The sequence below is a fragment of the Erythranthe guttata genome, chromosome 14 (genome assembly GCF_056151865.1).
Source record: "Erythranthe guttata isolate IM_541 chromosome 14, IM_541, whole genome shotgun sequence".
Taxonomy (NCBI): domain Eukaryota; kingdom Viridiplantae; phylum Streptophyta; class Magnoliopsida; order Lamiales; family Phrymaceae; genus Erythranthe; species Erythranthe guttata.
The window spans coordinates 17,177,899-17,202,462 of NC_142546.1; the positions used below are offsets into that span (position 1 = coordinate 17,177,899).

Sequence of the window (24,564 nt, forward strand, 5' to 3'; positions counted from 1 at the left end):
AGCTTAGACCCATATTCTAAGTTCAGTCAAACAAAAAAAAAAAAAATTCGTTGTAACTGCGTTTATTCTAAGCAAGTTCGGTTAATTTTCTTTTAAGTTAACCAACTTGTAAAATCAAGCGGATCCAAAAGTGTGCACGATGTAATCATCCAAAGTTATTATTTGCTACATAATGATGAAAAAAAAGGATGCCAAGACGATAATAAGGCCTTATGAGGAGCAAGAGAAAATTATATTGCATAAAAAAAAAGATGGAATGTTCTTTTACATCGAAAGATAGTAAAACGACATGAGAAAAAAAAAAAAATTAAAAAAAAAAATAATAATAGGGGGTAGCACTTAAGCGAACAAATCAAAAGCTTCTAGCTCCCGCCGAGATTCTTCAAGTAGTGCTTCCATCTTCTCCAAAGCTTCCATCTCATGGTTAGATAAGAATGGTGTATTCTCAAGACGAGAGATATTATCTCTTTTCATAGCCACAACCTGCTGCATCTTGGCCAAATCTTCTTCGACTTTACCAAGAATGAACTTGCTGATTCTTTCTTGTTCCTCAGCTCTTCTAGTTGCTTGGTGATTTCAAGAATTTCAGCCTTCACATTGTTCGCCGTTTCGACGAGCTCACTCTCTTGCAGTTCAGCCTCGGAAAGATCACGTTGCGCAAGCGAAAGAGACTTCTCGTGCATCTCTTGTGTCTCTCTCTGCGTGAAATCCGATTTGACCTTTGTGTATTGCGAAACATCTTCAAAATATGACTTCAAGCGCTTCTCCAACGGTGATATGTCTTTCATGTAAGCTTGCATGTCTTTGAGCACCTTCTCGATCGCTGGCTTTATCTCGGAAAGTTGTTGAAATGAAGTATTCATAATCTTTTGGGAAATCCTTTGCCAATAAAAATTCAAAAGTACTCTTTCGGCTTCACTTTTGATGATCTGAGGAGAAAACTCGGAGGCCTCACCATATGCCTTCTCGATTGTGGGAACAGGCAAAACTGTCTTTGGTTGTTGTTCAGTAGAAATCCTCCCCACTGCAAGAGAAGTTGTTTTTTGTCGTTTGTCTTGAGGACGCGAGGTGGCACCCGTTTCATGTAAACCCAAAAAGTTGGCCTCGTTTACCGACCCCAAACTGACCTGAGAAGTAGGACGGACACCCTCTTCGAAATCGGGAAGCTAAAAAAAAAAAAAAAAAAAAATTAAAAAAAAAAAAGAGAAAATTAATTAAAAAAAATGATAATAAAACGAATCAAGAAAGATAGGGTGATTTATTTTACTGATCCGTCTAAAGGCAATGAAGAACTAGGCACGCCCTCAAAAAAGGAGGAATTTGCAACGGCTAAGTCAAAAACCTTGGATGTCTCTTTCGATGGACAGTGGTTGCTAGACTCGTCGTTCGAAGGTAAAAGCGCGGAGATGATCTCATTCCCTTCACCATGAGCGGCTTCGAATGCGGGATCAGAGGCCGCGTTATCAAGAGGAATACGCCGTTTCCTAGTAGAATTCTCCGCAGCTTGCTCGACGTTTCCCTTTCCAATAGGTGAAGAAACATGAGGTTCTTTGGGGTCTTTCGCTGAAGCTCTTTGAACGGTGCGACCAAGTTTGAGTGATAACATAGTGTTTGCTCCTAAAGAAGTTTTCCAACTTTGGGCCCACCATTCTGTATACTCTTTTGTCACCAAAGGGAAGGAAGATGTGTCACTTGGCATAATAAGCTTGGAGGATGTTCCCAATAGAGTGCAAGATTTCCAAAATCGGATGAGTTCGTGCAACTCACAAGTCAATATTTCTTTCTTTAAGTCACCCGGAATGCTTTGGCAAAAACCATGTTGGCGGCTGAATCTATGAGGACTGTACGCTTCAATGATGTGTTCTGCTTCACAACGGAATGTCAAATAGCTGGATCGCAAAGCCACAAGAATATCTTTGCATTTGCTGGAGAGTTTGGCATCGTCCGTGACTAAGATTTCTTGTTTGGAATACCACAAATCTCGGAGCTTTGACATATTGATATTATGAAACAAGTCGCGTGCCTCATCGAGATCAAAATGTTTAGCCATGTTCTCTCCCGCATATTTCACCATATGAGCGCCGATTATCTCGAGTTTGGAATGAAAGTGAGTCTCGAGAGTGTGTCCTATCCACGCATAGAGATAATGAATGGGGAAGATAATAGGAGACTCGCCTAAGTTCTCCGATGTAGATATTCCCCTTAAGCCGCGGTAGATGCTTGCCAGCACAGGAACTGCCAACGAAAAATATTCTCCTCTAGCCATTCGACTTGAAACCTTGAAAACAGAGGCGCGTATCTTATCAATTGATCCATGAGGGAGAGCAAAACTACAAAGCCAACATGCAATAAACGCGGCCAAGTAAGTTTCTTCTTTAACATCCTCCTCAATTTTGAGCGTTGCAAACGGTATGTCGTATTCCTTGGGGCGAGATAACTTTGATGCGTCGACCTTTCCACAAGGATTGCGAGAAAGTTTTGGCTTAGAAGTCCTCTTTCTTGATAACCTTAGAGGAGGCTCGCTGTATCTGGTTGGTCCTTTGAACCAAAAGTCAATCCAATCGGAGAGTAGTACACCACTGGAATCCTTTGAAAGTCTGTGGTACGCCATGAATAAATATTTGCAACTACGAGGTAAAGGAGTTCCACGAGAGTCATTATTGAGGAGCTCTTTCGCTGAAGGAACCACTTCGTCGTAGAAGTCTCCATGAATGGACAGCCCGCACAGTCCGCGTATGTCCCATAGGGAGATCGATAATTCTCCATTGGCCGCGTGCAACGTGTTCGTCGAAGGGCACCATAGTTCAAGGAAAGCTCGAAGAACCTTTTTGTTGCAGACGTACGTGAATAGCGAGGCATGAACAGCTGCATATATCTTGGCTTGGCGAAGGGTATCCTCATAATGGCCTAGCACGTCTTCTGTCCACTCCCAAAAGCCGACGTGAAAGGACACCTCTCCGAAGTTGGACGGTGGAATCTTCCACGAGCTTCCCTTAAATGAGAAACGACGATGTGGGAGTATAAAATCCACAGGTTTAGCTTTTTCGTCGTGAAGCGAGGACCTCAGCAGCAAGACTCGTGAGCGGGAAGAAGAGCCGGAACGAGAGTCAATTGTTTCCCTGGTAGCCTCCTCGGACCAATTGGAGAGGTGCATGGATTTTTCGATAGATCGTGACTGGGAAGACGGGCAGTTTGAAGCCGGTTCATGAACGCGCAAGGTTGTACCTTTGATTTTGAAGTTGTCCTTATCATTGCGAATAACAATGCATGGAAAAGGTTTGTCTCGATCTTCGATGTACATCCACGAGTTCCCTAAAGATTATTTAAAAAAAAAAAAAAAAAAAAAAAAAAAAAAAAGGGGGTCAGAAGCAGCAGGAAGGGGAGTGATAATACAATTTTGGTAGAAGAAAGTTGAATGCAAATTCAGATATTAACGGCAATTTGGATTTTTTTCGTTGAGTCAAATTCACAAGCATGTTATGTGCGTGGCCACAAAAGGTGTTTGTTTATGTTAACAAGGAATTAAATTTGACCAAGAAAATCAACCTACCAATTGTGCAGCAAAAAACAAAGAAAAAAAAGAGGACGAGGTCTCGGTGACTCTATGCAACAAAAAAAAAAAAAGAGATGAGGGTTTTAAAGCCGCAATATGAAGCAATGGAGCTACATATATTTACATATATTGAGTATGTTGATATAAAATTTAGGAAATTATTCCTTCTTCTAAATTACTTACGTAAGAAAATAAGGTTTAGAAGGAATCTTCCAACATTGCTTACCAAGAGTTGAAGGGGTATTACTTTTAATTACCAAACCAAAAGATTTGTGAAGATTGTTTCTCATTATACTCACAGTTGTGGTCTCGGGATTTTGGAGGATGGCTTGGAATTTGTCTCGTGCGGCTGGTCTACAAGGGCCACAAGTGATGAGGCCCGTAACAAATTGTAAAAAAAAATAAAAAAAAAAAAAAAAAAAAAAAAAAAAAAAAAAAAAAAGAAAGAAAAGGGGCTACTTTCTCGATGACAAGCACTGAATGAGAAGGTTGGGCTAATACTTGTTGCTCAACCCATGATGAGCTATGCCATGTTGGATTGAATTGCCATGTCACCAAGTCTCGGTCAACCCTTCACGTTTGTGCAAGAATGCACTTTACATGGAGATCACTTTTTTTTAATTATGATTTCCGAAAAAAAAAAAAAGAAAAAAAAAATAGAAAAATAGAGAGAGGTTTTGAGTACTTCAAGTCTCGTCTTTCACAAGTACGTTTCCCCGTTTCCCGTCGAGACCTGAAGTGGGGGCATTTGTTGACATCGAAATTGAGATTAAATTACAAAATAATGGCCTAAATAAATTGGTTATTAATTTGGATCTCGATTAATAGTCCATAATAAATATTGGGCTTGATACTGAAGTCCACAAAATTTGGGCTTCACAAATATATCATATGGGTTAACCCAGAATTGAGTACTAAATTCTCATTCTTGGGTTAGCTATTTGGGCCCACGAAATATGGCCCACAATAAATAAATTGCAAGTATACAAGTCCACGGGCCCAAGTTTCAAGTCAAGAAACCCTAAAACCGAGCCTATAAAAGTTGGTCTCAAACACATACAAGAGGACGGGTACACAAGCATCAAGCAAGTACACAAGCATCAAGCAAGTACACAAGCATCAAGCAAGGCGTACATCAAGCACTCAAAAGCTCTCAAGTCTCGAGCTCTTGCCACGACGAAGAACAACAACCGCGGAGGTTCTACATCTTCATCAAGGCACCAAATCCACAAGACCTAGAAATCCCCAAATCGATTTCTAGATATTCATATCTACTTCCGCAAATCAACGGTGGAATCAAGCTCTCAATTCAAGAACAAGCTTCGGCCCTTGGATTAAATCTAGGAGAAGAATCAGAGGAATCAACAAAGATTGTAACCCATTTTCGTTTTGATTAAAATATAATTATTTGTTCCTATTTTTTCTTGTCTTGTAATTTATTTTGCAGACATTTAAATTTGAGGTTAACAGTATATTTTTTAGTTTCACTGCATGGAAGCATACATATAAATCACGAGGCAAAAATGGTGATTCAAAAAATATATAAAAGCTCACATAAAAGGTTGTTGACAAACTAAACGAACCCGAGATAATAACAATAGTTCAGGCTATTCTCGTCTGGAAAGTGATAAGGTTTCTCGGTGATTCGAGAATTGAACTGCAAAAGATGAAAATAGCTAGCCTCAGAGTTCAAACTTACACAGGCTAAAAATAAGACATTATGGACAGTAAACTAATATTATTATATTGCTTACGTTGTTGACAATAAACGAGTAAGCTGGGTCAGCGAAAAATGAATACGAGACGGAAGAGTCGAAATTTGCGGCGAACACAAGATCGGTCACGTTATTATCGACAGCAATTTGTGTCACCGTGATATTATAAGTTGGTCTACCAGAAAGATGGGAAGATAAATTAAAGATGGAAAAATAAAAACCGAAGAAAAAGCAAAGGAGTGATCACTCGTTGCTTACTTTGATTGTTGAAGATTAAAGGGAGTTTTTTTCTGTAGCGGACTCCCTTTATCTCCAAATTCAATCCTTCCAACGCTACTACTAGAGCCAAAGCACAAGGAGAAAGAATTTGCCACAAGACCTTTGTTAGCTAAAACGCTAGGGATAGATATATTGTCCATACCAAGTCCAAATACACCATTAATACCAGCAACGTCTAAGAAATTTCCGGTTAGATTTTGGCCACATCTGAAACACAAGATATATAGATTAAAGATTATTACATGACCAAAATAGAAGTATTTTAGGTTTTGGTGAGAGATCGGGTGTTCGAATCCCTTTGGGCGCGTTTGTTGTAAGGTCATGTTATAAGACCATTTGAAAAAGGGGGGAAAAAAAAGAAGTAAAGAAGTGAATTGAAGTGGATTAAATTTTAGAGGTTTGAGGGGTTATGTAGCATTTATCAAAACTGCAAAAATTAACGGTAACAACCGAAGTTTTAGTTCCTTGGTTTTTATAAAACGAAACATAACATGTTCTCCGCACAGTTTACGTGCAAGACTTTTGAAGAAGCCTTGATCAAGACTAGATTCTTGAACTGAATTAACAAAGTCGCAGTAACGGTAAGAACAGAAGTTCTTGAATTGTATAAAAGACAACATAATTTGTTCTCATTACGCATGTAACGTATTTTACATCTATATAATTCTTTGCTCTGAAAAAAGAAAAGTACCCACCCAAATGTAACCGGGACATCGACAACGTCTTGTGGAGTGACATTTGTACCCAAATGCAAAACATCATCTACCAATATACATGTACTTGAGGTAGCACCGTATGATATTTCGTACGAACAAGCATTATACATGGTAGAGCATCCTCTTGTGGGTCCACACTTGGTACTATTGCACGGAAGTGGCTTGCTAGTTGTCGAATTACTGGGACTGTATATCGCTAGTTCCATTTTCTGTCACATTAAAATTAAATAAGAACAACACGAATTCCAATAGAGGCAAGGCAATACGGAGGCATAACTTACGAAAAGCAGGTTTTTTTAGTTCACTAAATAAAATATCATAAAATATATCGATTAAAATGCGTTGGATTATCACTTGAGTAAGGAACTTCCGTGCACAGGTAGTACAGTCACATGGTAACCAGAACAGGTCCTTGCTCGTGTCGAGTGCCACAAAAAATTCCAAACTAGGAGTACCCACACTAAGATATGCATAATGCAAGCTGCAAATAAGCAGAATCGAGGATATCAATACTCGAACATATAAGAGAAGTTTACAGGGAAAGCGTGTATGAATTAGGATATACATGTTGGAATTAATGCACTTTCTAGAAGTATATCCACATGCATGTACAATGTATGATAGGATACATGAATAGGCAAATACATGAATACTGAGATACATGTATATCTAGGATTCATGATGAATATATTTAATATGATGCATGTACTACTGATGCCTAGACTAGTATAAATAGGTGTAAGATTGTATTTGTAATTCAACATGTATTAGCAGGAGTAAAATATGTAGGAGATACGTACTCCTCAATTATTTCCTTGTTAATCTTGTTCATATATTTCCCCAAAATATCCAACATGGTATCAGAGCCCGATTGATCATACTCAACTGGGACGTTAAAAAAAAAAAAAAAAAAGAAAGGGAACACGAATCCCTGCCTTCGAAAAAATCTCGTTGAATCAGTTGATCACGCATTCAATTGATTGAAGATTGCAGAAAAATATCCAAAGGGAATACGTATCCCCAATCAAATCAAGAAGGAGATTTCATGGCAAGTTCCAGACTCCCTCAGTGAATGAAGAAGGAGATTTCAATGGCAAGTTCCATAACTCTCTCAACAATCTCTTCCCATCTTTGCCGGAAAAATTTTGTGCAAAGATTGAGTAGAAAGAGAAGAAAAAAAAAACTTCCTTGAGGAGTAGTAAAAGAAAAAATGCATCCCCATGTAGTATTTGCAAGTCAAAACACTTGGAGAAGGATTGCAACTACAAAGGCAAACCCCATGTACAAACTATAAAATAAAGGTTTGGACATTCGGAGAAGTATTGTCGATCGAAAAAAAAAAAACACCAAGAAAATTACTCCGAAGAAAATGAAGAATATTTGCTAGTCAATTTCCAGAAGAAGAAGACGACTGCAGATTCGAAGAATCTTGGAGCTGAAGAAGAAAGCACATTAAGAAGAGTGTATCCACATGCATGTACAATGTATGATAGGATACATGAATAGGCAAACACATGAATACTTAGATAGTTAGATATATGTATATCTAGGATTCATGATGAATATATTTAATATGATGCATGTACTACTGATGCCTAGACTAGTATAAATAGGTGTAAGATTGTATTTGTAATTCAACATGTATTAGCAGGAGTAAAATATGTAGGAGATATGTACTCCTCAATTATTTTCTTGTTAATCTTGTTCATATATTTCCGCAAAATATCCAACAATACACACGTGCGCGCGCACGCAGTACAAACCAAACGACACTAGCTAATTAAACAAAGAAAGAAAATGGGGAATAACTTACTATGCAAGATTACTGATGTAGTAAGTCTCGTTGCCAACAGAACTATAGAAAGTGAGGACGGGTTTGGTAGAGGCGGCAAGGCGGCGGTCGTGGAGGAGCTGATCGCGGTGGGCCATGGCGGTGTAGTAGTCAACCGTACCCTTCTCCGGCAACCCATCCAGATTCAAATATTCCTTAACAGTGTCGGAATATCTGTGGTGGATGTCGAATCCGAACGTCCCAAATGCTTCGCCGCACTTGGCATTAAACCAACACGCAAACGCTATTAGCATCAAACAACCCCCAAATACTGAATTCTTAAAACACATCATCATTAATTACTTTATATTGACCAAAAATAATCCAAACCGAAAACAAAGGAAAAAATAAAAAATGAATCCCCTATAAATACTATGATGAAAATGACAATTGTTGAAGTTAATGGATAAGACATATAAGAAAGAGAAAATTAGGAGAGTTGAACCTGTCAAGTCAAATAGAATTAAGTGGAGATTAGAGAGAGAAGAAGACATGATCACCAACTTCATAATATGAAATTGAAAGCCAAAAAGTCGTCGGGTGGCCAACATAGCATGTTTCATGCCTACTATAGATAGTTTAATCTGTTTGCCAAAGTCAACGTTTACAAGATCGTCTGAGAATCTGGCGGCCATGCGAATTCGAATAAACCCTTACTTTTAACGGTAGGGTTTATCAATTTTGAATCAAGCCACTTTTATTTGACAAGAGAATTTGTTAGAGCGGAGTTGAATGTTTCTCTGCGCCACAATTCCAATTTTTTAAAAATTATTTTTCCGAAAGTTGTGATTTCCAATTCTTTTTTTTTTCTTTTTCAATGTACATATTGGATTTCCATTTTTGATCTGGCATTTTCATTTCTGAAAATATTTCCAAAAATTAATAATCACATATTCTTTTACAGTGAATATCCCATGCATCGCACAAGTGAGTGAAGTAGTAGTTATTTTCTATATTTACCCTTCACCTTTCAATAGTATTATATATTTCGGTAAATGAGTGATACCCCCTTGTTTTGAAAATATATATGAGGAGGTCCAATAAATTTTTATCTCCTAGTCAAAAACCCAATTTCTGATCTTAATTAGTGAGACCCCCCTGAACAATTTAAAATATCTATTTTACCCTTTTAATTTAAATTAATATATACCCTAACCCTAACATTCTCTTCGATCAAACCCACAACCCCGTTACATCACTCTCTTACTATCTCTCTTCATCTCTCCTCTCTATCTCTCGTTCACTCTTTTTTTTTTCTTCGAAATTAACCACCACCAGATCTGAAAATAACATGAGAGACGGCGCGATGAGAGCAGCGGCGTTGCAGGAATCACGGTGGGGAACGGCGGTCTGCGTGGCTTCACATCGTCGGAGCACCACCCGTTCTTCTCCGCCACCCGATTCACAATTTCTTCCCGTGGTGCATCGGTGGAAGACGTGAAGCGACGGCGGCGCGGCGGTAGCCCAGAAGAAGCCGAAGATCGGCAAGAAGATAACATCGGCAAGGAGAATCGCCGAAAGGAGATCGACGACGATTACGAGGAGAACGGGATCCATAGTCCGTTGCACGAGATCGCGTTCCAGGTAAACAACTCCCCTGGTGATAATCTGGCGTAAGTCTTTTTTTCGTCATATTTAATTAAATTATTATTTTCTCTGAATTTTCGTGTTCCAATTGTTCAATATATACATTAATAAAATGAATGCAGAGGAAAAATGGAGAGAGAAAGATGATTTTGAGAGGGTATTCTCATAAATTAACCCTCTCTGTTCAATCAAGGCTATGCATATTTAATCAATTACATGTTCGCCTATTTTCTCATTGTTGATTGAAGTTGTGGCTATGGCTGCTGCCTTTTATTACTTATGTTTATAGTTTTAATTTCCGAGTCCATGGTTAAGGTACAACTATAAGAACAGGGATTTGAGTGCCTCCAAGATGTGGTGGGAGTTCAAATTCCAATTGCACCTAACATAATCAAAATTAGTCACATGTAGTAACAAAAAGCACATAATTATATGAGACTATAGTTGACTACATGAGATTATAGTTTACTAAATTAAATTTAGGGTTAAATACAGTTTGCACCCCTGTACTATCACCATCGTCGCATTTACCCCCCTGTACTATGAAATGCGACAAAACAACCCCTCATTTTAACAGTCAACTCTCACGTCTTTAACGACGTTAGTTTCATCAGTGAAACTACCTTTTTACCCTTACCACTACGACCAAGTGAATGAAAAAAAGCTTCTGCAACTTCTGACATTGGCTAAATTTCTACAAACTGTACAAAACTCTCTTCTTCGCCCAAAATTCTCTCCGATGAGTGACTTCATAATTGCTCATTTCTTCGGGTGTCATCACAATTGTAAAAATCCTCATTTTCATTTTGGTTGAAGTTTATGATATGGGCAGTGAAGCATTTCCCATGGTAAAGTGGAGATAAAAAAAAAAAAGGACGGTAAGGATCACAAACCATGATTGGGGGCTAAATTAGTGATGTACGTTTCTTGGGCTCAGGGGTATGACACCGAAGGAGAGAGGAATTGATTTGGGGAGCTCCAAATCGAAGGGTCTCCTCCATCAATTTCATTTTGCCGTTGCAACAACCACAACCGCAACTGATGGTGTTGTTTCCTGCAGCGTGAAAAGCAAAGATCCAAACGTGATTGAAGATAAGGTTTGAAGAATCATCCAAAAACAAATTTTATTAAACCACACATCCCAAGAAATTGGATGTTTATCAAACCCATTTTTCTATTAAGCTTACAATAGGGTGTAAATTTTATTTCATATTTTTTTTATATCATTTCAATTTTGCATTTCTCTATTAAGCTTACAATTACATATTATAGAATTTAATAACAATTACATATTATAGAATTTGATTGAACAAAAAATAAATGATTTTGCGGAAAAAAGAGAATTTTTTTATAAAACAAATTTCATATAAAATGGCTTTTTTTATAATTTAAAGATCAGGAATAATTTTTTTTATGGCTTTATAAGATTTTCAAATAATTATATATTATACATTTTATGCAAATATTATAATTAAGTATTTCATTTGTTTTTTTGGTAATTGTTTTGTCGGTTCTGAAGTAGTAGAACTCTTCTTGCATTTCTTTTGTTCTGCATCTATTTATTTGAAGGGTAAAACTGTCTTTAAAAAAAAAGAGTTGTTGTCAATGCGCCACGTCATCCTTAGGGGATAGAAGAACTAACGGTTGCTAACAGTAGGGGTTATTTTGTCGCATTTGATAGTTCAGGGGGGTAAATGCGACAGTGACTATAGTACAGGGGTGCAAAGTGTATTAAACCCTTAAATTTATCAAAAGTAGAAATGGCTTTTGTGTGTGATTTTAATTTTATTAATAATTTTAGTTGTTGTGTTTGATTATTTTTTTTTCCTGCAATCAATTTTTTGGTGAATTTTATCTATGGTGTTCCACTTCAACTTGCTTTGATCTTTGACCTTTGGTTATACGAAGAATAATGACTAGCATACTTTGTTTGTAATTTGATTTTGATAATATAAGCTGTCTCGTATCGCCTGGAGAACAAAGTTAGGTACTTGAAGGGACAAATAAAGTCACATACATGTATATAGTCACGTGTGGTCATATACATGTAGTCATATATAGTCATGTGTAGTAACATACAGTAATATATGGTGTAGTCACATATAGTAATATATAGTCACGTGTAGTAACATACAGTAATATATGGTGTAGTCACATATAGTAATATATAGTCACGTGTAGTAACATACAGTAATATATGGTGTAGTCACATGTAGTAATATATAGTTATATATAAACTATGTAGTCATGTAGTCATATGTAGTCATGTATGAGTTATGTGGGGAGTATCTATGTGTAGGTGATAGTGCGTGTGTGCACATTTAAATTTGAAGCAAAATTCGTTATTTGTTTAACTCTTTTTCTTTTTCACAGGTCTTGGTGTTTGAACTACAATGTAGTAAGTTTTTTCACAGATCTTGGTGTTTGAACTACTATGTAGTAAGTTTTTGCGGAGTGGATTGTGTTCGTTGTTCAAAACAAGCGGTTCTCGTGTTGACAAGTGCGATTTGAGTCAAATTTAATCGTATAGATAATTGTAGTCATGTATAATTCCATGTAGTTATATATATTTATAGAGCTAATAGCAAAGACCCCCCTGTGTTATTTCTAATTGTTGAAAAAGACCTTGTGTTAAAAAAATTAACAAAAACCCCCCTATGTTTTATTTTAAAAAACACAGAGCCCCTTATTTTAAAAGTAGTTGTTGACTTACGTGAAATGACTCTAATATCCCTAGTTAGTTTTTAATAATATTTTAATTTTAATAAAAGAAAATAAAAGAAAATATAAAATTAATATAAAAAAAATAAAATAAAAAAGAAAAAAGAAAATGGACTACATCTTCTTCCCATCACCCAACCCCTCACCCCAACACACCCAACTTTTCATACCACATCCGCTGACGCGCCACCACATCCGCCGCCGCACCACCACCACTTGAAACACATTCTTCTCCGTTGAACTTTGGGTTATTGAGAATGGTGAATTTCAAGTTTTGGGTTACCAAGAATGGTGAAGTTGAAGGTCATAATCAAAAAAAAAATTCCCAATTTTTTACATGGAAAATGGGGCTTAAGCTCTGTCCTCTTCCCCTTGTCTTCTTACCTTTTAATTTTTCCGGATTTGCAACAAAACTGAGCTTGAGAATCTGGAGTCGATTGATGTTTTTTACAGGAAAAAAAAAATCAGAAAATGGGTCTAGAAAGATGGCCTTTTTGAAAATAAGAAGGACCGAATTGAAAATTTTGAAAACTTCAATTTGGTGCTTACAATTCTAGGGCAAGTCTGTAATTTTTAAGACTTCTAATATGAAGGATATTTAGGTCATTTCAGGTCAAAAAACACACCCCCAGACGCACATACGGCGAGTGTAGCGCACGATAACCTGTCAGGGGCCTTTTTGGCTTTGACTAACTTTCGTAGGGGGGTTCTTGCTAATTTTTTTAACATAGGGGTGTTTTCGGCAATTAGAGATTTCACAGGGGTAGTTTTTGCAAAAAACCCTATATTTATATACAAGGTATGTGGTTTTTCTGATGTATAATGATCTTGATGATTGTTTTTTTTTTTTTTCACTTTTTTGTTAGGCATTAAATTATTTATAATATCAAGAATCAAATTTTGAATTTGTTTATTAGTATAGATGATTTTTTTATATATATAATCAACGGTTTTTATAATCGATCGATCATAACTTTGGGGTAAAAAAACAGTACATGGCTACATATAACTATACATGACTGTGGTATACTATAGTCATGTGTAGTCAATTTCAGTACAGTAAATTAAAAATTAAAAAAAAAAATTAAAAAATCAAAAATTAAAAAAAAATTAAAAAATTAAAAAAATTAAATAAATTAAAAAAACAAAATTAAAAATAGAAAATAACTAAAAAATAAAAAATTAAATAAATTAAAAAAAATAAAAAATACAAAAAGAGGGTACGTATAAAAAAAATAATAATAAAATCAAAATTTATAATTTTTTATTAAAAAATCTGAAAAAATGATAAATGCGGGTCTAAATGTGTGGAGTGCAGTTAGCTATAATGCTGAATGCAGTTGGAAAAGCTGAATGCAGTTGGTTAAAATTTACAAATAAGGGCACAATAGTACTTTTGCATCTCCAGAGGTGTATCTCAAAGAAAGAATTTTCGGGGTGGACTTATCCCTATATATTTTCCATTCTAGGGGTGCATATCAAATGGCCCCTTTTTTGGGGTTATATGAGATAACCCCTTTATTTAATTTCCTAAGAGGGATAAGTCCAATTAATAATCCTATTTTTGGGATAACCCCCTCCCATAGCAAAATACTTATATTACCCTTATAATGTATTTTCGAATTTTAATGTTTAATTTAATTACCCAAAACAACTCCCCTAAAAATCCGCCTAATCCCCAAAATCTCTCAAAACATCTCAAACCGTTTCAATTAAACTAAATTATGTTTGATTCTATTTTTAATTTTAACCTTTTTTTTTTTTTGCAGAAATTGTTTTTTAAAATTTTGATTAAATTGTATTTTTTCTTTTGTAATTTATTTTATTCTGAAGTTTTTTTATAAAAAAATTATAAAATTATAATTTTCTTAAAAAAAAATATTTTCGTTATTAAAAATTGATTTTTTTTAATTGTCTTTTTACATTTCGATTTAAAAAATAAGGTTTTTAACAAATTGAAATTCACTATAAATTTATCGAAAACCACTATGTAATCTACGAAAACCACTAGGTAATTAATGTATTCCATTACAAAAATTCATTATAAATTTATCGAAAACCACTATGTGTTAACGTAGTTCATTACGAAGATCCATTATAAGCTTATCGAAAACCACTAAATAATTAACATTATCTATTACGAAAATTCACTGTAAACTTATTGAAAATTTCAGTTTTTTAAAAAATCATTTTCTTTCCAGGTTTACCAAAAAATGAAATCCACTACACATTTGTCAAAATTTATCGACATTCATTATAAAAAAATTATAAAAAAAATAACGTAAAGTTCACTATTAAATTGTCGTAATCCATTGTAAAATTAACGTAATTCACTATTCACTGTCTAAGTTTAAAATTCACTATTCCGATACACATCGAAATTTATGAACACTCACTATCTAAAAAAAATTAACGTAATCCACTGTTCACTGCCTGAATTTGAAATCCACTATTCACTGTTTGAAATCCATTATTCACTGTACGTGTTGTCAACCTCATCCCTCTACCGTAATCCACTATTTAATGTCACGTAAGAATTCGAAAACCACTATTTACTAAAACCACTATCCACTATTCATTGTCTAAATTTGAAATCAACTATTCACTGTACGCGTTGTCAACTCCATCCCTTTAACGTAATCCACTATTTAATGTCGAAAACCACTATTTACTAAAACCACTATTTACCGTAAGCGCGTCGACACCCCCTCATCTATTCCTCGCGCCTGCAGCAGGTATATTTTGTCTGAAATCCACTACAAGTTTATCAAAAACCACTATGCAACTAACGAAAACCACTGTGACTGTGCAATTAACGGAAATCACTATACAATTAACGAAAACCACTGTACAATTAACGAAAACCACTATGCAATTAACGAAAACCACTATGTAATTAATGTATTCCTTTACGAAAATTTAATGTAAACTTATTGAAAACCACTATGTAATTAATGTATTCCATTACGAAAATCCACAACAAGCATATCAAACTACAACTATCAAAATCCACAACGAAAATTGACCGAAATCCACTACGAAATTATTGATATCCACAATGATATTATCGAAATTTACCACAAACTTATCCAAAACCACTAAAAACATACGTAATCCACTACTAACACAACTCAAAAATAACAAACAAAAAAACATAATCTACTATTTGAATCGCTTGGTGGCGCCGTGGCGGTGCCTATATTGCCTTGGCGCCGTTATGTGAATCGCCAGGTATGAAGGCGGTGGTTGGTGGCTCTGACCACAAGCAGATTATTGTTCTTCTCTGTGAGGACGACGACGAAGAAGATCCAAAGACGATGGTGGCGTGTTGGCGTCGCACTACACCTCCGCCAAAGTGTGGATAATGACGGATGACATCAAATTTATCCCCTACTCACAAAAACATGGTTTCATATTTAAAATCAAGAGAAGTACTAAATATTAATCACAGAGCTTGACAATAATTATAGATAGTAAAATATTGAAAATTAAATTCGTAACCATCATTTAACTATTCTCTATCCTGCAGAACTTAAATCTTTTATAGTAGTATTAATTTTCCAAATCATATGAATCATCTATTTATCATAATTAGTTATCAGACTACTATATATACATATATTGTCACGAAATCATGTGATATGAACAAAACCAAAAAAAAAAAATTTGAAATCAAAATACATCAATTATAAAAAGCATCATCTAGGGCAAAAAATATAATTTGACATACCAATATTTGCGGAATTCTTCCTCATGAATCCATTTTTCAATCGTCCCCGCCTTCTTCTTCTCTTCCATTGATTCCGCATTTTGCTTCACCTTACAGTCGTAGACGGAGAAAGGCTAGACTGTACTATGCACGAAAAAAATCCAAAAAATCGGCGTGGAAAGAAAATAGAGGGGCATAGGAAACCGTAGTACACCTTTGAGCGAACCATCGATCTGCCGGCAACACTGAAACCGGATCTTCCATTGTGGTCGTCGGCGGCTTTAAGCGAGGAGAAGGTCACCGATTTAGTCGGCGGAGAAAGGGTGGTCGAATTATTAGGGGGAGGGGAGTATTGTGTGCTATAGAATTGAAGAAAGTAGAAATGAATATAGATGAGGAACGATAGATTAACGGCGGTTCAAATTAGATGAGTACATGACTATGACTAGGTCAAGAAGGGTATAATAGGATTATAATGATTTAATAATATAATATTTAAATAAATGGATTTATCTCAAAATGTGGAAAAATAAATGGATCCCCTCTAATTGTAAATGTCATATGAGGGGGTTTTCTCAAATAATCCCTTTTTTTTTTCACTTTTCAAATTTTATAATTGGGAATCCAAATCATATCCATCTTGATATTGTATCACTTAATATGAGTATTTAACAGGGAATGTGTATCGTCAATTCAATCTCATGGGCTCACCGGAAAAGGGAAGATGAAAATGGATTTCGGTTAATTTGAGGAAGAGGGCTTTTTAGAAAGGGGCTTTAAGATATAGGTCCCTAGTGGCAAAATTAATTAGAACTAAATGACAAGTCTAACTAAACATTTGCTTCACATCCTTTATATATTTTATTCCAAAAATGCTCCCACATACAAAAAATGAAATATGCACCAAATGATATTTAAACTGCATTTATAATTTTTTTCATTCTGCATTTAACATTTTTATTTTCGCATCTAGCATTTTTGTTATTATTTTTTTTGTAGAACAATTTTTTTTTTTTTGCATTTTCGTATTTTTTCCTTTTTTTTTTACATAATATTGCAAATTGTGATTTTTTAATTTTTTTTTCAGCTGTAGTCTTCTATATAAACCCGTAGGAAACCATAGTAGTCAGTAGTCATGTATAGACACTCATAGAAAACTATAGTAATCCATAGTCACGTTTTCTCAAAACCCTAATTCCTCTTTTTGAACCCTAGCCGTCAAACACCATAGACACCCATAGATACTCATAGAAATCTATAGACATAAAGTCGAAAAAACCTAGATCTACCCCACCAAACCGTAGATCTCCTCCACCAAACCCTAGATCTGTGACGCCAACATCACCACGCCGCTAAAAATGCCACAAAACACCACCCACGCTGCCATAACCGCCCACAACGTCGAGCACCACCGACACCATCCCCAGCCCCCGAGCGCCGCCCCCCGACGCCGCCCTCATGACCAACCCCGCCCCAGAGCCGCCGTCGCCGCCCTAGAGCCGCCGCCGCCATCACCATCCATCCCCCATGCCACCGTCTCCAACATCATAGTCGCACAACGTCGAGCACCACCGACACCATCCCCAGCCCCCGAGCGCCGCCCCCCACCGCTGCCCTCCTGACGAACGCCGCTCACCGCCACCGCCGCCCCAGAGCCGCGGCCCGCCATCACCATCCCTCTCCCCATGCCACCGCCTCCAACATCATAGTCGATTCCATCGTCACAACCACCGACCCCTCTCAAATCATGACATGGAGTGTGGCGAGAAAGATATCTTGAGATTGAGAGAAATAAATCGAGAGAGCGAGATAGAGAAAGCCAGAGAGAGAGAGCGAGACAGAAAGAACGAGAGAAAGAAGAACAAAGAGGAAAAATAGATCTGAGAAGAAACGTGAATATGTTGGTTATAAGATTTAGGGTGTAAAGGCAAGATAGGGATTAAAAAAAATTAAGGATGTGGGTCATATAAATTTTCAATCTAAGGATTTAATTAAAAAATTGAATTTAGACTTGTCATTTAGTTCAAATTAGGTTTCGTATGAGGGACTCCTAGCATATTACCCCTTTTAGAAATGCTAAGGACTAAATTGAGAGAAGACTTCTTTTTGGAGTCAATTCTGTATTTTTTATTAAAGGGTATTTGGGTCTTTTCATGTAAAAAACACACTCTCAAGGCGTATTATCGACACGATCAACTCGAAAGAGCTTTATTGCAGAGCCGGCCTTGGGGGTAAGCCAGGGAAGCCATGGCTTAGGGCCCCACCCCACAAAGGGGCCCCACAATTTGTTTCATAAATCACTATATAGCCCCAATAATTAGTTATATAGCACATTTTAGTCCTTAAATATTTTATTAAATGCTATTTTAAACTATATGTTAATGGAATATTTTATAATCTCAACTATTCAAAAAATATAAAGAAAGACCAATTTAAATATTGGTGTTTTGTAGATAAATTGTTTATAAATGAATTATATAATTACTTATAGTATGTTATTAATATCCAAATGTATATGCTAATTTGTTTTTAAGATTATAATTAAATCTTAAACCAAACATCCATATCACAAAAAGATTGAAACAAACTGTTGTCGGTTGAGATGGACAATATAATGATCAATATATGTACTTTTAATAATTTTGATTAACGATTGTTTTTTTCCTCCCCGTAATGTGTTGTTTATGCATGAAATAGATGCATATATCATTATGTAGAAAAAAAAATTGTTTATTAAATAAGATATTTGTTAAAATGTGTATCAATAACAATATAATTTAGATACTATTTAAGAAAACCAAAGCGATAATATTAAACTTCGCTTAGGGGCCCTAAATTCTCAGGACCGGCTCTGCTTTATTGACTTTGACTTCTCATCATAGTGGATACATGCTAATTGTTTTAACATATGGACTTTTAACCACACTCCCAGTCGTATAGCGACGCATGTAGCTCACGATCAACTCGAATGGGATTTATTGGTTTTGACTTCTCATCAGGGTGAAAATGCTAATTATTTTAATATATGGATTTTTTACCACACTCCCAGTCGCATAATCCACTCGTGTAGATCAACTCGAATGGGCTTTATTGGCTTTGACTTCTCATCATAATGGAATAAATAGTAATTATTTTAACATAAGGACTTTTCCGATGAAACTTATCACAGGGGTACCGCTTGTTAAAAACTCCATTTCAGTTGATAAACCTCTGATATGTGAATAGGGGCATACTTTTTTATTTTATTTTTCTTTGAAGAAAAAAAAAAAAAAAAAAAAAAAAGTAAACCAAAAAGAAAAAGAAAAGATTAACGATACGGTTTATTCGAATTGTCATGGCAGATTCTCATAAGATCCACCAAATTAAACGTGGACTTTCGCAAACAGATTAAACTAAGGAAAGGGCGCCATGAATGAAGCATGCTGTTTCCACCCGACGACTTTTTGTTTTGAAATTTCATATTACAAAGATGATGATGATGATGATGATGATGATGATGATGATGATGATGATGATCGTGTCTTCTTCTTCTCTTCTCTCTCTACTCTGCAAGTTGTCTTTGAATTGATCAAATCGACAGGTTCAACTCTACTAATTTCTCTTTCTTATAATATATGTGATTGCACTATCTTCAACAATTTGCATTTCTATGTTCTTTTTTTTTTTTTGATTATTTTTTGTCCATATAAAGTAATTAATGATGTCTTCCAGGAATTCAGTAACTAGGGGTGGTTTGATGCTAATTGTGTTTGCGTGTTGGTTTAATGCGAAGGGCAGCGAAGCATTTGGGACATTCGGGTTCGACATCCACCATAGATATTCCGACACTGTTAAGGAATTCTTGAATCTGGATGGGTTGCCGGAGAAGGGTACGGTTGACTACTACACCGCCATGGCCCACCGCGATCATCTCTTCAAGGGCCGCCGCCTTGCCGCCTCCAACACCAAACGCCTCACTTTCTTTGGTGGCAACAAGACTTACTCCTTCACTTATCTTGGATAGTAAGTTATTCCCTATTTTCTTTCTTTCTTTCTTTCTTTATTTTATTAATTACCCAGGGTGTTTTATATGATTTGTTTTCGTAAATTTATATGCAGCTTGCATTATTCATTTATTAGAGTGGGTACCCCTGCTAAGGATTTTTTTGTGGCACTTGACACGGGTTCTGACCTATTCTGGTTACCATGTGACTGTACTAACTGTGCACGTAACTTCTACTTGACCAAGGGAACTGTAAGTTCCTTAATACGCCAGTCTTTTAATGTTTAAACCAACTCATTTTAATCGAAATAATATTTTACGATTTTGTTATTCAGTGAACTTACAATATTGCATGTATTGAAATTCCAGTTTTTCTTATTTAATTTTTATGCAACAGAAAATCGAACTAAACATATACAGCCCTAGTAATTCGACAACTAGCACGCCAGTTCCGTGCAATAGTACTATGTGTGGACCGAAAAGAGGATGCTCTGCCAATTTTAATGCATGTGCTTACAAAATATCATACGGGGACACCTCAAGCACAGGGATATTGGTAGATGATGTTTTGCATTTGGGTACAACTACCAATCCACAAGATCCTGTCGATGTCCCAATTACGTTCGGGTGGGTACTCTTTTTTTTTTTCCTGGAAAAAACTCTTACTTTGTTTGTTGTGATATTTCGAAGCATATAAAACTGCTCTTGATCAAGATTCTTGAGAATTCTTAGATATATATGGTAAGCATAATGAGGACAAGCAATGTTATACAATTCTTTTTTATTTGGCCATGTGGTCGTACCCAGAAATTCTTTTTTTTTTTTTTTTTTTGCTAGTATACAAGATATGTTTGGATTCTTATACATTGTTGGCCATGTGGTCGTACCCAGAATTATTTTTTCTTCTTATTTTCTCATGTGCCTCTATACTAAGCTTTAACGAATATATCTTGTGTTTCAGATGTGGAAAAAACGTAACCGGTTATTTCTTGGACAGTGCTGCTATAAATGGTGTACTTGGACTTAATATGGACAGTATATCTGTGCCTAGCATTTTAGCTAACAAAGGTCTTATAGCAAATTCGTTCTCCATGTGCTTTGGCCCCGGTGGACGTGGAAGAATTGAATTTGGAGATAAAGGAAGTCCACTACAAAAAACAACTTCATTTAATCTTCAAAAATCAAAGTAAGCAATACTTGATCACTCCTTTGCTATTTCTTAACGTTTTATATTTTTTGCATCTTTACTTATCTTCCCAGCTTTCCGGCAGCCCGACTTATAATATCACTGTGACACAAATTACTGTGGGTAATAACGTGACCAATCTTCAGTTCACCGCAAATTTCGACTCTGCTATCTCGTATACATACTTCACCGAGCCAGCTTACTCGTTTATTGTAAACAATGTAAGTTATATATATAATAATGTTTTTATTATTGTCCATGGTATCTTATTTTTAGTCTAGGAAAGTCAGAACCCTGATTCTACTTTCTTATTTTGCAGTTCAATTCTCGAGTAACCGAGAAACCTTATAAAATTCCAGGCGAGACTAAGCTGAACTATTGCTATGATCTCGGGTTTGTTTAATTTCTCAACAACCTCTTATGTCAGCTGGTATATTATTTTCTGAATAATCACTTTTGCCCTCATGATTTATATATGTTCTCTACAGTGCAAATCAACAAGGGTATATAACCCCAAACTTGACCTTGACAATGAAAGGTGGAAGCCAATTTAATGTTACCGCACCAACAATTGGGATTATACGTGATGTGAGAATTTTTTTTTATTTAGGGGATAAATGGTATGAAAATATTCCATCATAAAAAAAGGGTATATTACAACCACCCCTGAGGTGTGATCAAATTCCAAAAACTCCCTTTTTGTTTGGGTAATTACAACCACCCCTCAACTATAAATCTTCTTACACGTCCAGCCTTGTGGTTTCAAATTTATTGGAATCTTCTTGATTATATGGAATATTATCACTTTTGTACCCGTTTTATCTCATTCGAGCTCTACATTTTGAAGCGACGTGATCATAAGATGTGTTGTTTGGCTTGTATACATCAGATTGTGGTGCATCAGAAACTGTATTTTCACACAAAACTAGTACAAATTAGAGCACATTCCACAGAATCTAGATGATTATGTTGAATTTGACACCATAAGGGTGGAGGTGCAAGAAAATTCATAGTTGAGGGGTAGTAAATGTAATTATTCAAACAAGAGGGTGATTTTCGTAATTTGATCATACCTGATGGGTGGTTGTAATTTACCCTAAAAAAAAAAGTGCCAACATTTTCTATATTCATATGCAGGAAGGTGGATACGCACGCGTATTGTTTGGCTATTGTCAAAAGCAGGAGTATTAACGTCATTGGACGTGAGTATTGTAACCATGTATTGAAATGAATGCTGATTTATTCACGAACTTCGTGTGTTAATAATTTGAATTCTTCCCAGAAAATTTTATGAATGGGTACCGCCTGGTCTTTGATCGCGAGGAGATGGTTTTGGGCTGGAAAGAATCTGACTGTGAGTATTTGGATTCTTCATTATTCTTTGCTAGTGTCGTAAGCATGTTATGTATGTATATATGGGCCGTGATAATGCACTCGATTTGAAATTGCATTCAACTCTTTAAAATTCCAGGTTCCGATACCAGCTTGTCCGAAACTCTACCCCCAAACAATGGAAACTCCTCGCGTCCACCACCACCACCACCACCACCACCACCACCACCACCACCGACAAACCGTGCCGCCCACTTGAGTTTCATGACTATCGGAGTACTTGCTGGGGTCATACTCGTCATTTTCTCCCACCACTTGATCATTCTTTAATTTCTTCACTAGTTTTCTACCGCAGGAGGAACATTTTGTCGATTTTTACATGAGATGGTTTGGATTATTTATGTACATGTTCTTTCCACCATTTTGTAAGTTTTTTTCCATAACACTTGCATGTATGCAATATATTATTGCATGCTTTGTTAGTTGTTTGCCGTAGTTTGTTGTCACACTTCACATTTTTCTTTGGCCGGATAATTACATTACTGTCAAAGATTTGTCTTCGAATTGGAATTCGTTTTTGAAATTCAGTCTCTAAGTATTAGTATTTCACATTGATCGTCCATTACTTCTCTAGCTGTCTTGTAGTCAGCGATCTTTTATTCTTTTTCTTCATTGACTTCTCTCATGTTTCTTACACCCACTAGCAGGTGCACGTAGGTCCCACATGTTTCATTGAGATTATTTTAGGGAACCCCTCGTATATGGGAATTATATATAATTAACCACAAAACAAATTACGACGACCATCGTCGTCGCGATCGAGTCCTTGCGGCTTGCATCGCACGGTGCCGATGTCGGTAAGGATAATGCAAGTTCTATAAAAAAAAAAAAAAAAAAACCACACAAGCAAATTACATCCTGATGCATACTTCCTCTATTTTGAAATTAATTTGATAGACCCCATTGCCCACCATGAAGTACCTAAAATGCTCATTTTAAAAATCAATTTTAAACCTTAGCCAACTGATATTCGTCTTTTATTCTCTCTCAACTCCCAGATCCAAATCTCGTCCCCATAGATCTCCAAAAGGCGAAGTTGCTTCCTCGAGTCATAACTCTCTCTCCGGTGGTTGGAATTCGATGGTTTAACTGTCGTTGGCTTCCTCTCGTCGAACTCTTTCTTCTGGTGGCGATTTCATTCAGTATGGAGCACTCGATATGATTCGGCAATCGTTTTACAGTCGGTGCATATTTCGACGATGGTGGGTATTGCTGGAGGTGTAATTTGTGTTCCGGCATTCAAAATTTGACGGGCTACCCATAGTTGGATTCCTCTCGTCGAGATCTATATTTTGATGAAAACTCCGTTCAATTTTTCTATTGCCATATTTATTTATATAATGTTTTTCATTTGTGAGCGCGGAACCTTAGGTGGTTATCGGCGGCTAGGGTTTTGGTAGGAGGCGCTTGGGGTGAGGAGTCATTGGCGGTTTGGTCTAAAATTCGTAGCATTTCGTAGCTATGGCATCTCTCTCTCTACCTTTCGATCTCTTAGTGTTTGTTGATTTTTTAGTGTTCTGATATTTCTTCAAGTTTGTTCATTTGCACCAAAAAAAAAAAAAAATTGTTTTGATTTTTGCAATTGTAGCTTAATGAAAGTCATTGATCCTCTCCTTGAAGGTGTCAAAACATTTGGTTAAAGTTACATCTGCTTCAAGTTACAGTGTTCAACAGACTGCATACATTACTGTATTTTACTATACATTACTAGTTACATATAGTAACATGTAGTTACATATGCATATATTTGTGTATTTTCGATTTGTATTTGTTGGTTACAAAGTCATTTATAATATAAATATTGAAATTGTATTTTTTTGTTGTTGGGTTTATGAATTTCTTTTGTATAAATCAGTATTCGTGTGTGTACATAGTTGTTCACTAAATATATGA

At 36.0% G+C, this 24,564-nt stretch overlaps 2 protein-coding genes across 4 annotated transcripts; one reads left to right on the top strand and one right to left on the bottom strand.

Annotated features, from left to right (window-relative positions):
- Positions 1 to 5,105: 5,105 nt before the first annotated feature.
- On the bottom strand, positions 5,106 to 8,551 carry LOC105972738 (aspartyl protease family protein 1). The gene is made up of 6 exons (XM_088813701.1): positions 8,077 to 8,551; positions 6,618 to 6,744; positions 6,243 to 6,472; positions 5,527 to 5,754; positions 5,308 to 5,443; positions 5,106 to 5,210 (listed from the first exon to the last, which is right to left on the bottom strand). Exons 1-6 carry the CDS (start codon positions 8,388 to 8,390, stop codon positions 5,127 to 5,129), a joined length of 1,119 nt encoding a protein of 372 aa, XP_088669827.1. The 5' UTR covers positions 8,391 to 8,551; the 3' UTR covers positions 5,106 to 5,126.
- A 10,956-nt stretch (positions 8,552 to 19,507) lies between these two features.
- Positions 19,508 to 23,233, top strand: LOC105958448 (aspartyl protease family protein 1). Of its 3 annotated transcripts, none has more exons than XM_088813449.1 (11): positions 19,508 to 19,691; positions 19,823 to 20,113; positions 20,210 to 20,345; positions 20,491 to 20,720; positions 21,055 to 21,279; positions 21,365 to 21,500; positions 21,599 to 21,672; positions 21,768 to 21,867; positions 22,417 to 22,481; positions 22,562 to 22,633; positions 22,751 to 23,233. In XM_088813449.1, the coding sequence occupies exons 2-9, from the start codon at positions 19,848 to 19,850 to the stop codon at positions 22,468 to 22,470; spliced, it is 1,221 nt and encodes a 406-aa protein (XP_088669575.1). In that variant the 5' UTR covers positions 19,508 to 19,691; positions 19,823 to 19,847; the 3' UTR covers positions 22,471 to 22,481; positions 22,562 to 22,633; positions 22,751 to 23,233. The 3 variants fall into 3 exon arrangements, with proteins under 3 accessions (XP_088669575.1, XP_088669576.1, XP_088669574.1); XM_088813450.1 differs by having other exon boundaries at positions 19,889 to 20,113; XM_088813448.1 differs by lacking the exon at positions 19,508 to 19,691 and having other exon boundaries at positions 19,711 to 20,113.
- Positions 23,234 to 24,564: the final 1,331 nt, after the last annotated feature.